Raw genomic sequence first — 14,594 nt, 5'->3', positions numbered from 1 at the left:
GACTGCCTTAACTTGCCTGCCTTTATCCCTTCAATTTCCTCGGGGATTATCTATCATTTTATGTCGAAATGGCTTCCGTCGTGTGGATACAATACGCTGTTGACAAAGCTGTAATCTGTTTGTTTTGGTGGGGGTGTCTTTCTCTCCCCGTCGGCTTTTGCGCTGTAGCCATTAGCCCATTTATACATCGAAATCTATATGCAGAGGTCATTGGTTGGCTGAACTTAAAACCATTTTGCTCAGTAAATTTAATTAAGAAAATACAGTGCAACTCATAAGCAAATGAGTTTTTCCTAGTTTTAAACCAAACCATCCTCTTGAGCGTTGATTGCCTGGCTCGACCCCTGGTGATACAGAAACAGGCAAAATTAAAAAGGACATTAAAGCTTCATTAAATCTGAAACACATTTAGTACAGTGACATATCTGCAGGCTATTTCGGGGAAGATTACAGGCTCTTTTGTGAGTCTTCTTAATTTATAATACCTTGACAATCCTGGAAAAGCGGGGAGGGCTCAACCTTGCCCAAGACAACAATGGGCCCACGCAATGGGGTTTCTGGCTGCTTTGGGGCGGGTTGGGGTTCCGCTTTGCATACAAAGCAAATCCCAATAGAGGTTTTTGGAGAAAGGTTGAGATTTCTGTGTGTTCAGTATGGGGGAAAAAACCCTTCTGTAAACTAGTGGAGCCAGTTCAGCCTCCATGGAATCATAGAATCCTAGAGTTGGAAGAGACCTCATGGGCCATCCAGTCCAACCCCCTGCCAAGAAGCAGGAAAATTGCATTCAAAGCACCCCCGACAGATGGCCATCCAGCCTCTTTTTAAGAGCTTCCAAAGAAGGAGCCTCCACTACACTCCGGTGCAGAGAGTTCCACTGCTGAACGGCTCTCACAGTCAGGGAATTCTTCCTAATGTTCAGATGGAATCTCCTTTCTTGTAGTTTAAAGCCATTGTTCCGTATCCTAGTCTCCAGGGAAGCAGAAAACAAGCTTGCTCCCTCCTCCCTGTGACTTCCTCTCACATATTTCTACATGGCTATCATGTCTCCTCTCAGCCTTCTCTTCTTCAGGCTAAACATGCCCAGCTTTTAATCCGCTCCTCATAGGGCTTGTTCTCCAGACCCTTTATCATTTTAGTCACCCTCCTCTGAACACATTCCAGCTTGTCAATATCTCTCTTCAATTGTGGTGCCCAGAATTGAACACAATATTCCAGGTATGGTCTCCAGAATCGGTTACATTTGCACAAATAGTTTTATAGAATCATAGAATCCTAGAATTGGAAGAGACCCCATGGGCCATCCAGTCCAACCACATTCTGCCAAGAAGTAGGAAAATCGCATTCAAAGCACCCCCGACAGATGGCCATCCAGCCTCTGCTTAAATGCCTCCCAGCGAAGGCATTTAACCTCTACCACACTCCGGGGCAGAGAGTTCCACTGCTGAACACATATCACAGGAAGTTCTTCCTAATGTTCAGGAAGTTCTTCCTAATGCTTCACTACTGCGGAATCATGGGAGCTGCTGTTTTACAAGATCCTTGGCCTCCTCTGTCTCAGTGGTACCTCATGAAACTATAGATCCCAGGATTTCATAACATGGGGCCACTGTGGTTAAAACATAGATAAACCTGTCATTTCAATACAGTGAATCCTGTAACGATTATAGCTAATGATGTGTTGAGCTTGAGGAGAAAGTTTAGCTTCTATATCAGGTATTGGCAAACTTTGGTCCTCCGGGTGTTTTGGACTTCAACTCCCACCATTCCTGGTCTCAGACCCTTTCCTTTTCCCCTCAGACGCTTAAGCACTTTCCTTAAGCAGCTGAGGGGGGAAAAGGAAAGGGCCTAAGGCCAGGAATGGTGGGAGTTGAAGTCCAAAACACGAAGGACCAAAGTTGCCCATGTTTCTTCTATAGGCTCAAAAGGATGTGACCAGAGCTGCCTGTCAAGGCTCCTTTGGAGGATCAGTTGCTTCTCTCAGCTTCGTTATCCTTCATGACATTTAATACCATCCCTGGTACTTATGGAAGGGAATATCTTTCATCCTTCCCATGAGTGCTTATAGAATCATAAGAGTTTGAAGAGACCCCAATGGCCATCCAGTCCAACCCCCTCCATAGACAATCAAAGCACCCCGACAGATGGCCATCCAGCCTGTTTAAAAACCTTCCAAGGAAGGATCAAGTGAAGATTCAAATCAGTTCTAACGACAGTGAATAGAGAGTCAAAGACATGTATGTACTTCTTCTGATTCTGGGTCTGCACTACCATATAAAATCCAGATTATCTGATGTGAACTGGATTATAAGCAGACTTCAAGAAAAATCTGAAAACCTGGCTTTTCCGATGTGCCTTTGGAGAGTGACCATTCATGCCATTTGTGTTGCCCCATCTATAGTGTTGCCCCTATGATGCACTTTCCCCCATTCTAAACTGAAAGCCTTAGCCCACTGTTTCATTCTCTTGCTTCCCCCCCCCCCACTTACATATTTCCTATTCCTACCTCACCCAGAGTTTTATCATTTTATCTTGACCATTTGGCCTGCCCATCCTGTTCGATTTTATATTGTGTGAATTTGCTTTATTTCTCATGCATTTTGTTTTTTGTATTCTGTATTTTACTGTGCCGTATTGTATTTTTAAAAGGGCTTGGCCTCATGTTAGCTTCCCCGAGTCCCCATTGCAAAGATGGTGGCGGGGTATAAATAAAGATGATGGTGGTGATGGTGATGATGATGATGATTATTATTATTATTATTATTATAAGAGAGTGTAGAGTCATATAATCCAGTTCAAAGCAGATCCTCTGGATGATCTGCTTTGATAATCAGGGGACCATGCTATGGCTTTTTGTATGCATTAAAATAAGTAAATGGGGTGCCCAGTAATGGTTTCCAAACCCAGCACTGTCCATTCTGTGGCTTCTTGATGTCAATCTGTGATTCCAATATTACATGGTTTTCTCTCTTTGTCCAAATGCCCAGATACTGGGGACGAAGGGGTTGTCCACTCCCATACCCAAAATCCCAATGGATTACTATATCCCAGTTTATATTTCACTCACAACGTATATTTGGGATGGACAGGATGAATGGCTTGCCTTGTATGTTGCAGTCCTTTTTTGTCTTAAATGTCGACGTTGGTCTAGTTCTGAAGTTATGTTTTGCTCTGCTTCCTCCCTCCGCCTGCCCATTTCCCTCCTCTTTGCTGCCGTGATTTCCTTTTCTCGCTCTGCACCCTCCAGGAAAGCCTCTTCCTCCCCTCTCAGCCCGCTCCCCGCTTTGCCCGGCCCCTCATGCAAATCTCTCTAACTAGACAAATATTATTTCCTTTCGCAGCTTGCTCTCGGGAGGTTCCCGTATCCTCAGGTAAGAATGTTCATTATCAGTGTCTGCCGCTGCGGCATTCGTTGCTATGTATGAACTTGCGGAGAGCAATTGTCAGCCTTGCAGCCGGGTTCATAGCAAAGTGCTCCGTTAAATGGAAATATCATATCTCCAGCCTTGTTGCAAACTGCCATGGGTCTGCTCTTGCTTTGAAACGCAGGATTTATTTGAGGGCAATCAACGCAGAGTGCTTTTGGTGGCCATACTTGATTTCTAAGTTCACTAGATAGGATGAGAAGGAGATCCCTGCGCTTTTTAATTGCTTTTTGAATGGTTAAATTATGAAATACTACTGCTTGGCTTGACTAAGGAGGAAAAGGGATCCACCTTTAAACATGATCTGAAACTTTCATTTTTGTTTTAATGAGTCTGCTCTCGGTTAGTTACAGCATGCTTCTAGAATAGGCCCACGATGTTGACAAAGTACAATGAAGTCCACTATCTTTCAAAACAAAACTTTCTGGACTGCTAAGATGTATCTAACTAATGTTTTGGGTTTGGAAAATAGTTCCCTATATTTTGAAAGAGTTTTTTTTAAAGGACAGATTTTTGGCTCACCTAAAAGGTATGTAAAGCTGTATCTACACTGCCATTTAATATAGTTCAAAGCAGATAATCTGGATTCAGAAACTGGATTATATGACAGTGTAGATAGAGCCTGAGTGGCAATTTGAACCCCAGTCTCACAGAATCCTACCCTAACTCTTGAAGGCTCCATCATATCGCTCTCTTTGCAGATGCTAATACTATTAAGCTGACCGGATGGTCTTTGTATATAAAACCAGCATTTAGGCCAAATTGCTGTTCTCCACAGAGCCACTATTTGTTCAGGATGCCAATTCACCCTTAATTAGAAATGGTTTGGAGGGTTTTTTTATATATAGAGAGGTGTTGAGGTCCAAAATCTGATGATTCCTTCAAAAGCCCATTTGCGTGTCTGGTATCGAGAGGCTAAAACATTCTCTCTCAAAAGTCTACCAGACTTGTTCTAGTAGCAAACCTGTCCCTCTGACCTGCCAATGCTTTCCTCCAGAGATCTAACATCTCAGAAGGTGATAAACCTTGGAAAGATGTTGTCTTTTTAATGCGAGCCTATTTAGGAGATGGCGGTAAGAGAGAGATTGGCTATGGAGAGGGTGTCAAGGGGTGAGGTTTGGCTTGTGGGTCCTTACCTCTTAGGCCCCATCTACACTGCCATATAAAATCTAGATTATCTGCTTTGAACTGGTTTATGTAGCACTGTAGGCCCATATAATGCAGTTCAAAGTAGATATGGATTTTCTGATTTGATAATTTGAATTATATGGCAGTGTAGATCCAACCTCTGATGACTACAGCTGGGCTGCACCCCATGAAGAGCAGGAGCAGGTCTTTGGAGGTACTCTTAAGACTTTCCTAGATGCTGTTTACCTCTCTTGAGTCAACTCAGAAAGTAAATAAAGAGGTGAGAGAGAATGGAACAGTCTTCAGAAAGAAGGGCAGTGTTCACTCATCTTTCTTTGGCTCTGTTTCTGTGCAAATATTTCTCTTGACAAAAATGGATGGGTAGAGTTCAAGGGCAGGCAGGCCAAAGGAACTGCTGTTATTCTTCTCAGAAAAACTAAGCATTTTCCATTTTTTCTGCAAAAGAGTTATGTGAGGTGAGGCTGCAAAATGAATTATGTAAGGTGTTTTTCTCTCTCTTGGTTTGATCCCTTGCTCTGTGAACATGGGATTCATCCACACTGGGAGCATCGCCTCATGCAGCAATGAATGGGAGCTGTGGACAGGCTCTTCAGCAACGATGGCAAGCAGTTTCCTTGGGGCCGGAGCCCCATTCCCAGGGGGTTGTCCCCACTTTCCGTGGTCGACACAAGGCCAAGGCGCCTGGAGGCACGTCTGATTCAAACCCGCTGTTGGTCTGCGCTCTTTAAGCATCTATTAAGTTGTTATTATTATGCAAATAACATGCAGACTAATTTATGCATGGTTAGATTATGCAGATGCCTCACCACCGTGGTTATTGAATAAGAGCAAGGGATATGGTTTCTCCCGTCTGTTTGTAAGCAGTTCTCTTCCGATGCTATTCCTGGACTTTTAGAGATTTGTCAGACTTGCCCTCCACGTGAAATATCTGGTGGGGTTGCCAGCCAGGAATTAAATACACTCTTAAAAAGCTGGTGGTTTCACGTTCAGGAACAGAAGAGTCAAATCATCATACCTGTGTCCATATTGGATTTGACCCCATAGGCACAAACCCAGTCCATGAAGAATATTTTCTGAGGATTACTTGACAAAGCAAGATGGAAATGGGTTCAAAAATGGAACAAAGACAAAGATACCCTAAAATCAAGATGTGCCAGGACTGAGATGCTTTTATTTATTTATTTATTTATTTATTTGCTTTATTTCTATACCACATTTTTCAGCCCTTAACAGGCGACTCAATGCGGTTTAATTATTTAATTATTGTTGGGAGAAGTGGAGAGTATCTTGGCTGCTTCAACAGCTTTGACAGCCATTATAATATGCAAAGGATTATACATCTGTCTCTCAAACAACAAAGAGCTTGACTTGTTTGCACACAAAATTGTACATCTATATGTCTCCAGCTTGCCTTCAAATTCTGAGAGCCTCTGATATTAGTATGAGCTGGGGAACAGCCTACCTCATTTGTAAGGATTGGATGGCATTTCTCCACAGCAACAGAGACTCCATCCCAGTAACACCAGTCACTTGTGGCCTGTTCCCATTATAATATATTGAAAAAGATCAAACCAAGTTACTTCTTGAAGCACTTCCTGCAGCCCAAGCAATACTTCCATCAGAGGTCAATGTGCTATCTCTGGTGACTGGTCCAATCTGCTGCCATGCTTTTCCTGCATGGCAAGGAGTTGGACTAGATAGCTCATGTGGTCTCTTCCAACTCTATTATTCAGTGAGTAAAACAAATCTACTACAGAGCTGGGGAAATTTGCCTGAGCAAGAAAATGAAAAACCAGACCATCTGATTCTTTGGCATCTCAAGCTTGACAGCAGGTTTCTCTGTTACATGCAGCCCTTGATCCTTCATGTTATACTTCGAAAATGTTGACAAGCAGTTGATATTCTATCCTTTCTCAGCCATGGTGCATTTCCCACAAAACGGAGTATTCTTTGCCCCGTGTATCTTACAAGTGTACCCTTTCCATGTCTGTTTTTCCTCTACTACCAGCTTTCAATAACAGGGACATTAGTTGGCAACAGGGCAAGGGGAGCCAGCTCAGAAACATCTAGGAACTACCCCAGTTTGTACATCTTAAACTGGGAATCTTGGAGTTTTTTCCTACCCTGGATATAGGACCCTAGCTACTTGTGCATCAGTTCCCATCGGTTTCAGAAAGAGCTTACCAGGAATTGTATTATAATGAAGAATTTCCTATTTGATATAATTTAATCTCTCTCTTGACCACAAAATAGAAATGCCTATAAGGTCACATTTTCCTGATAATTATGTGCTTTCATGATTTCAGTTTTTAATGCATTTGGATTTGTATTGCATTTGTTTTCATTTCCAGCTTGCTTGCAAATGTGTCAATTTGCAGAGAAAATGCTTAAATATTGTGATAATTAGACCAGCCACGGCTGTTGCCAGGTGTTTACACAAGCAAACCCCGTCACTTGATCAAACCAGCCAATTCCTGGTTTGCTTGATGTTTTTATTAAGCTCTAATGGTGCCAATCTTCATTCATTTGCTCTTTCAAAATAGTCTCCAGGAAGATGTCAGGTGTTTACAATTCAGAATTGTTGAGAAGGGAAAAGCATGAGGCCCAGCGCATTTTCTCAGGCATGTTCCTGTTATAAGTGCAAATGTTACTAAAAGTGGAGGAGAACTTGTAACATCTGCATGTGTTTTGTGACAATAATATATTCTCCTGTTGACAGTAAATCAACATGAAACAATACAAAGGCAAAACATGCCTTACCAGCAAACAGGGAAGTCCATATGTATTATAGAAGAGGTATGTCATCTTATTAGAGGCAAAGATTTTGGCCACATAATGAGAAGACAGGAAAGCTTAGAGAAGACAATTATGGTGGGGAAAATGGAAGGAAAAGGAAGAGGGGCCAACCAAGGGCAAGATGGATGGATGGCATCCTTGAAGTGACTGGCTTGACCTTGAAGGAGCTGGGGGTGGTGACGGCCAATAGGGAGCTGTGACGTGGCCTGGTTCATGAGGTCACAGAGAGTCGGAAGTGACTGAACGAATGAACAACAACGTCATCTTAAATTTTGCACCATCTTCTGATTCTTAAGGACAGTATCAAAAGGACATTGGGTTACAAACGGCAACTCTTTAGTCATGACAAGTCGATAGCTATCAAATTTCTTCTGCTTAAATCAAAGCAGTAACAGAAGTCAGTGACATGTTTTACTGTTGTGAAAATTTCAGAGAAAGGCTACGATTTGCTCTTGTCAAAGCTGCATCTTTTCCTGCCCAAAGTCTTCCAAACTGGGGGTTGAATTGAATCCCCAGAAAGTCTATCAAGGCAACTCGGTGCCTCTTGACAACTAGACGACTCAGAAATGTATTTAAACTAGTCCTCTCGAGTCTGACTAAAACCTCTTCTCCCCTGGTTTATTTTAATTTTTTTGGATACACTTACAGATCTTTGTTAATAAATTACATCAAAATGACTTGAAGTTTGGGAGAGAGGATGCTATAAGCCCCCTCCCTGCGCTCCCTTCAAAAAAAAAAATCTGAGCAAATAGTGCCCCTGGTATTGTAAAGCTTTGAATGTTTTCACACCCCATTAATTTATTACTTCTCCTTCTTCATCTTTAAATTTCATTTTTTTTCCAAACAGGGGAAGGGGAAAAAAAACCCCTAGCTCCCTGCTGCTTGCGAGATTTCCATCTTGTTGTTAATTTTCTCTGCTCCATATGGAACACCAGACATTTCACCTGGAGGCTGTACTAGATTTTTCTGTAGTGATCGTACCTCCGGAGGGGCAGAACTGTCATTTCTGGATCCGGGCGCATCTGTCTGTGCCAGGCTTCTCCCCCTCCGTTTCCCTCTTCTTTTTTTTCCATTGGCACCAAAGAGTACGAATAACAAATTGGGCGCACCTGAGCTTCGGTGATTAGTGGGTTTCTGTGTTTGTGTGGCAGGTCTCCGAAACTCATGAGCGGATTGTTCTCCGGGACCAGAGAAGATCTTCCTTCCTTCTTTCCTTCCTTCCTTTGGTCTTCTTTACCTCTTTCCCCTTTGGAGGCCTGGCTTTGGGGAGCGCTGCCCTCCATCCGCCGCAACGGGTTGGGGAGGAAAGCGAGAGGAGTAAATATTTCATCCTGCCTTGTCATTGATTAGAAAAGAGCCTTTAATTTCATCTCACCCCATGTTGCGATTAATTTGCATTCTTTGTCAGAAGTTAATGGAGTTTTTTATGGTTCAGTCTGAAATCCTTGAAGACATCAGCGAGTTGATCTGATGTTTATACAACCGCCAGCGGAATTTCTCCCCCCTCCCCTCCTTCCCCTGCTTTTGATTGATGGGGAGCCGGGTGTTTATTCCAAACGGCTTTTAAAGCTGTTTTTAAGAATTATTTGAATAAAATGCAAGGCGGATATTGTTATCACGAGCAAGATTATCTGTTAAAAATCTGTTTCAAATGAAGAGCACGAGATATCAGGGGGAGACCCTGAAAAGAAGAGAGAAAGGGAAAAGGGCCCTTTCCAACATCCACAAAACAAATGGTAAAACGCCTTACTGTATTTCTTGGAAATCAAAAATGCATTTCCCCCATATATACATCTCTAAAATGGGTGTCTTAGAATCACAGGTTTTATTTATTGAAATTAGTGTCCATCTTAGAATCAAGGAAACACAGGTGTAAGAAAAGTAAGAAAAGTGGTAATATGTGAGCTCTCCTTTCCAAAAAGGGATGTTTTTTCTCATAAAGTTACACTCTTTCTTTTCAAAAAACAGCATCCTGGCCAATGAAGTCACGGACTCTCCAGTCTTGGCCGCTTCCCGTTCCTTCTGCCAGCCTCGGCGGCCTGCCTTTTGCCAGCGGTTTGATGGAGTGATGCTGTCTCCTTCCTAACTCAAAGGGACAAGATGGTTAGGCCGGTTAGCTCAACAAAATGATGACATATTGCTTCTCTCCGGGTAGAGGCGCCCCGCACACGATGGAGGCAAAAGTGAATAATAGGGAATGTTAAAGAGCAAGAGGCAGCTTGCTCCTCTTTGAGGGTGATTTTATAAAGGAAGGCAGCAGGCCAAAACGTTATTAATGGACGGGGATGTGAGTGTGTGTGTGCAACTTGGGTGTGTTTTATCCAAGTCTTCAGAGTTACCTTGAACTGGCACCCCTTGTGGGCTCTGATGGGAGGTGCAAAGGAGAGAGCACCTTGGTGCATGCTTGATTATTGTGTTCAAGAAATGAACACTTCTCCAAATGGTAGCTCTGTGCACATGGACCAACACCAATGCTTTTCCGCTCCATTGTAAGAAATAGTCAAGGCAACTTTCAGCTGCAGTTAACATAGAATCATAGGATTCTCCAGTCCAACCCCTTTCTGCCAGACAGGAAGGCACAGTCTAAGCCTTTCTGAAAGATTACCAACCAGCCTTTGCTTCAGAACATCCAGATAGAGACTCAGCCTCACTCTAAGGAAGTTCATATTCCACTGCTGAACAGCTCTTACCTTCAGGAAGTTCTTCTTCATGTTGAGGTGGAATCAATTTTTCTGGCCATTTGAACCCATGGCTCCATTATGGCCTAGTCTCTCGAGCAGTTGAAAACAAGTGTTTTGCTTCCTTTACATGACATTCACACCTACCTCCAATAGACAAGAGTTCTTTCTCCTACTCTGGACATTCCACAGATATATAAACCCCATTTTCCTAGTTTCCAACAGACCTCACAACCTCTGAGGATGCCTGCCATAGATGCAGGTGAAATGTCAGGAGAGAATGCTTCTGGATCATGGCCATACAGCCCAGAAAACACACAACTCCTTTCAAATGTTTAAACATGGCTCGCCTGTCCCCTCTCAAGCTTCCCTTCTCCAAGCTAAACATACTCAGCTTCCCACGTTGATCGTCAGATGGATTCATGGTTTCCAGGCTTTGGACCATTTTGGTGGACCTTCTCTGGAACCCTTCCATTTTGTCCACCTCTTCTCGAATGGTTTTGCCCAGAACTGGACACAGGGTTATTATTCTAGGTGAAGAGGCCTGACCAAAGCAGAAGAGAGTGGCATTGTGACTTCTCTCAATCTCGATACTAGACTCCAATCAGTTCAGTCCATGACTCTACATGTAACTCATCCCACTTCCGTTAGGAGCGTGTTTTCCTTTATTTTAAATAGGTTTCTTTTTTCAGCATGGTTTCTGCTTTTTGGATATCCTGCCTATTGAATCCCCCACTAAGTGGGTGGAAATGCCAACGTTTCCATGCATATAACCCTGGGAAATTCCATAAATGAGACTACACTAGACATGGAGTCATAAAGTTTCCAGTCTCATGTAGAATTTTTGCAAATTGTCCAAAGTTTTCTCCTTCCATGGCTTTTTAAATCCATTTTTTGTCTTTTCAGTCTAGTTTGTGGGGGAATATTTTTATATCCATCTCTTCCATGATGATCCACTAATGGCAGGGTGAGGAGCAAGGGAAGTGAAGAGCAATGGATGTGAAGAGCGGGGTTCTTTCCTCCATTCCCAAAGGGTTTGATGCAAAAGTGACTTGTAAACACATGCCACGATGACCCATGTCACACTATAATGCAGCCTTTCTCTTCCCGTTGCAATAGAGAACATTTTGCAAATGGCTCTTGACTACTAATTCAAAAGCCTTTCCAGGAGAGGAAGGGAAAAAAACACTTTGTTTCAGCAGATTCTTGCCTCATGATGATTCCTGCCAGTTCTATTGAATTGCGGGTCAAAGAGCTCTTCATCCAAGGACTTCCATTTAAAAGCAATTCCTTTTATTTGCCGCATCTTAAAGGGCTGAATAATTGGCTGGTTTTAATTGAGGCTCCTGCTTTCTGCTCTGCGATACCAGCAAGGTCCAAGGTTCCTTCTCTTATATGTAATCCATAGTATTGACCAGGTTTGGCCTCTTTGCATTTCAGCCTGAAAGGGACTTGAAGGAGGGGCCCGGGGAGGATGAAATAATTTTGTTTAACTGCCTGCGTTAAAAGGCAGTTTTGCCAGGGTTTTCTTCCTCCCTCGATGGAGCTGTCATTCATTAAACATTCATTTATTTTGCAAGAACGAATTGAAGACCGGCATCAGTTGGTTTTCGAATAAGAGCAACACTTGTGCTGTCATTAATATGCAATACTGAGCCCTCCAAGAAGCATTGAGCATCACTGTAAGCCAACAGTGTTCCACTCCGGCTTACAATTTAAAATGTTAAGATTGTGTGTGTGTATATGGTTTTTCTAGACTGGTTCTTCTGGAAGCAATCTGCTATTCTTTTTTTAAAAAAATATCAACGAGATCTAAATATTCGTTTGACAATAGCTTTTTTTTTGTCTTCTCAAATGCAGAAGGCCTATGCCTATGTTCATACCCAAAACATAGTACTTTGGGGATTACTAGCTGGAGCATGCTATAGGGAGCAGTCAACCCCCCTATTCAAACAGCTCCAATGAGTTTCCAGTCCCAATTCAAGGTGCAGGTGATTACCTACAAAGCCCTAAACGGTTCAGGACCTGCCTATCTTTGTGATCGCATCTTCCCCTACTAACTAGCATGAGCCCGTAGCTCATCCAGGGAGGCCCTTCTCTTACTTCCACCGCCGAGAGAAGCGCAGTTGGTGGGGACGAGGGAGAGGGCCTTCTTGGTGGTGGCCTCCTGGCTCTGGAACTCTCTCCCTTGGGAGATCAGACTGGCACCCATCATATCCATCTTCCGCAAGAACCTACAAACATGGATATTCCACTGTGCCTTTGACCGGGCAGTTCCAAAAAATTGGCCAATGTTACCTAAGTTTCCGGCACTTTAGCATGGCCCTTGGTTCTATAATTCTGACATTTTCATTCTCCCAGCCTTGCCTTTCTGAATTTTGTACTTTCCCATAGCTCTATCTAGGAATTTTGCACAAACTCAGAGCCCTTTGTACTCTGCACTTTATTGCTCAGCATGGTACTGTTTTTATGATGTTATGTTTTATTGTGATATGTTCTTTTTTTTTGTTTGTTTTGATTGATGGTTTTAACTCTGTGTTCTTTGGGCTTGTCCCTTTGTAAGCCAATCTGAGTCCCATTGGGGAGATGGAGGCGGGGTATAAAAATAAAGTTGTTGTTGTTGATGATGATGATTTTGTATTTGTGGTTTTATGTTTGGGAATGGGATGCTCCTAGCCTCCATTATTGTATGGCTAGGGCTTCATCAACACTAGAGAATACATTCCGTTTGACACCAATTTGACTGTGACTCAAAGCAATTGAATCCTGGGAGTTGTAGTTTTGCAAGGTCTTTATGTGCCAAAGCATTTTTATACTAAAGGTTGCTTTCAAAGAAAAGAAGCTGTGCCCCGGGCCATATAACAAAGGGCTGTATTTTTTCCCATGAACTGTGTGCAAAGGTAATGCGGCTGGAACTGTTTTGTCTTCAGTGTTGGGGCTCGCAGAAGGTAAACACCTTCATTCTGCAATGAGAAATATGCCTAATATAAGCTAGAGTCGCTTTGGGGAAAATACGGCCGTGATGCTTAAATTTTCTAGCAGAGTCAGCTGATGGGGAAGAGCACAGCGGTAGAGATAGCCAGGTTGGAGCAGCGGAGAGCAATAAATACAGCCATACTATGGTCCCATAGTAACAAGGGCAATGGCAACTTTAATGGGGGAAGTGAATTTCAGTTAAAAGAACACAGCATCCCCCAAACTCAGCAAAAGAGCAACCTGGCCTTCTTTGCATTGATGTTAATATGTTATTGAAGGTCTTGAATGAATTGAATTAATCCTATGTATATTGATGCAAAATTTAGAAAGAGATGGAAAGGGCAATATAGTCTGGTAGAAATCAGTAACAGGGCTTTTATATATCTGTGTGTGTATCTTTTGGCTGAAAAGGTCTGCAAAGGTGTAAAGCTGCTGCTACAAGACCACAAAGGGAGGCTGTGCTAAAAGAGAGCTGAAGGAGGATTTATGAGTTCAAGTGCCCCGGCCAACAGATTTCGATAAATGTCTTCTTCAGGAGCAACGATTACAAGGCTGTGTTTTCCTCTCAAGCACCAAGCACCTTTTCAAATGGGAAAACTGTGATTGTCCTCAATGAAGAACACATCCGTCTCCTTCAGCACCAGTCTGAGGTGCACTCATCCCTTTGGTATTAATGGAAAACTACTTCGTCATTAAGAAGTCGGGGATGTTATTTGTCCATCTCCGGAGCTTGCGGATAGCACTTAAAAACATCATACAAGAACACCTGGTCCCTCCTTCACCATTTCTGTGCAATCCTGGCCTAAATTGCCACCTTCCGTTGCATGCAACAAGTGTTATTACTCTAAATGTTGGAAGGTGGGCAAGTGACCGCCATAGAAAGAAGGAGCATTTGAAAGAGCTTCAAAACGGCACAATTCCATTTCTGCTTCTTGATGCAGCTTGGTGCACCAACTCTTGGAATTGCCCCAGTCTTTGCTGTAAATGAGTGTAGGCAAAACATTTCAAGAAGTTTCTGGTGTATCTCTCCTTGAGTCTTGGCACTCCATGCCTTCCTACTTTCTCGTTTCGTCCTCAAGTTTCTGCTTGGGTTTATGTTTTCCCTGCGTATCAGAGGGACTCCTATGTGACCCAACCCCTTTCTGCCACTCTGTCTCCCCATCATTGAATCCTCCTCATCTTCTCTTGCTGGAAAAGGTGGGATTGCACCCTGCTCAGAGGAATTCCGCCTCCCATGCGCCGGAGAGAAAGCTGCCAATTCTTCTCCTCCTCCTTCATAAACCCAATTAGCTGTCAAGTCCTGGTAAATATGCAGTGCAGGTTGTCGGCCAGACATTTTGCCCCCTGAAATGTAAACAGCATATTGTCTTAGGCGGGATCGGAACAGCCTCTATTGCTGAAGATGGATTCAGATAGAGTATCTTCCCCTTGTGTTCTTCCAGGTTGCTCTGTTTCCTGGCTCTTTCTAAGGACTGCCACTCATGCAGTGTGACAGGAGATGCATTGCAGTGCCCTGACACTCTGGGTGCATTTACTTTGCAGAAGGAATTCAGTTTGATACCATTGTAACTGT

The 14,594-nt window shown here is 43.1% G+C and overlaps 1 protein-coding gene across 2 annotated transcripts in view; it reads left to right on the top strand.

Moving 5' to 3' along the window:
• MAP2K5 (mitogen-activated protein kinase kinase 5) overlaps window positions 1-14,594 on the top strand; it is a 145,199-nt gene that overhangs the window by 94,135 nt on the left and 36,470 nt on the right. Inside the window, exon 17 of one of the 2 annotated variants that reach the window (XM_060755376.2) lies at window positions 3,339-3,368. The exons of the other annotated variant lie outside the window; for it this stretch is intronic. Within the exon in view, the coding sequence (XP_060611359.2) occupies window positions 3,339-3,368 (30 nt within the window). The remainder of the gene's footprint in view (window positions 1-3,338; window positions 3,369-14,594) is intronic. 2 annotated transcript variants of the gene reach the window in all.

Source organism: Anolis sagrei, chromosome 9 (genome assembly GCF_037176765.1).
Source record: "Anolis sagrei isolate rAnoSag1 chromosome 9, rAnoSag1.mat, whole genome shotgun sequence".
Lineage (NCBI taxonomy): Eukaryota > Metazoa > Chordata > Lepidosauria > Squamata > Dactyloidae > Anolis > Anolis sagrei.
This window is presented reverse-complemented; position numbering and strand designations above follow the sequence as displayed.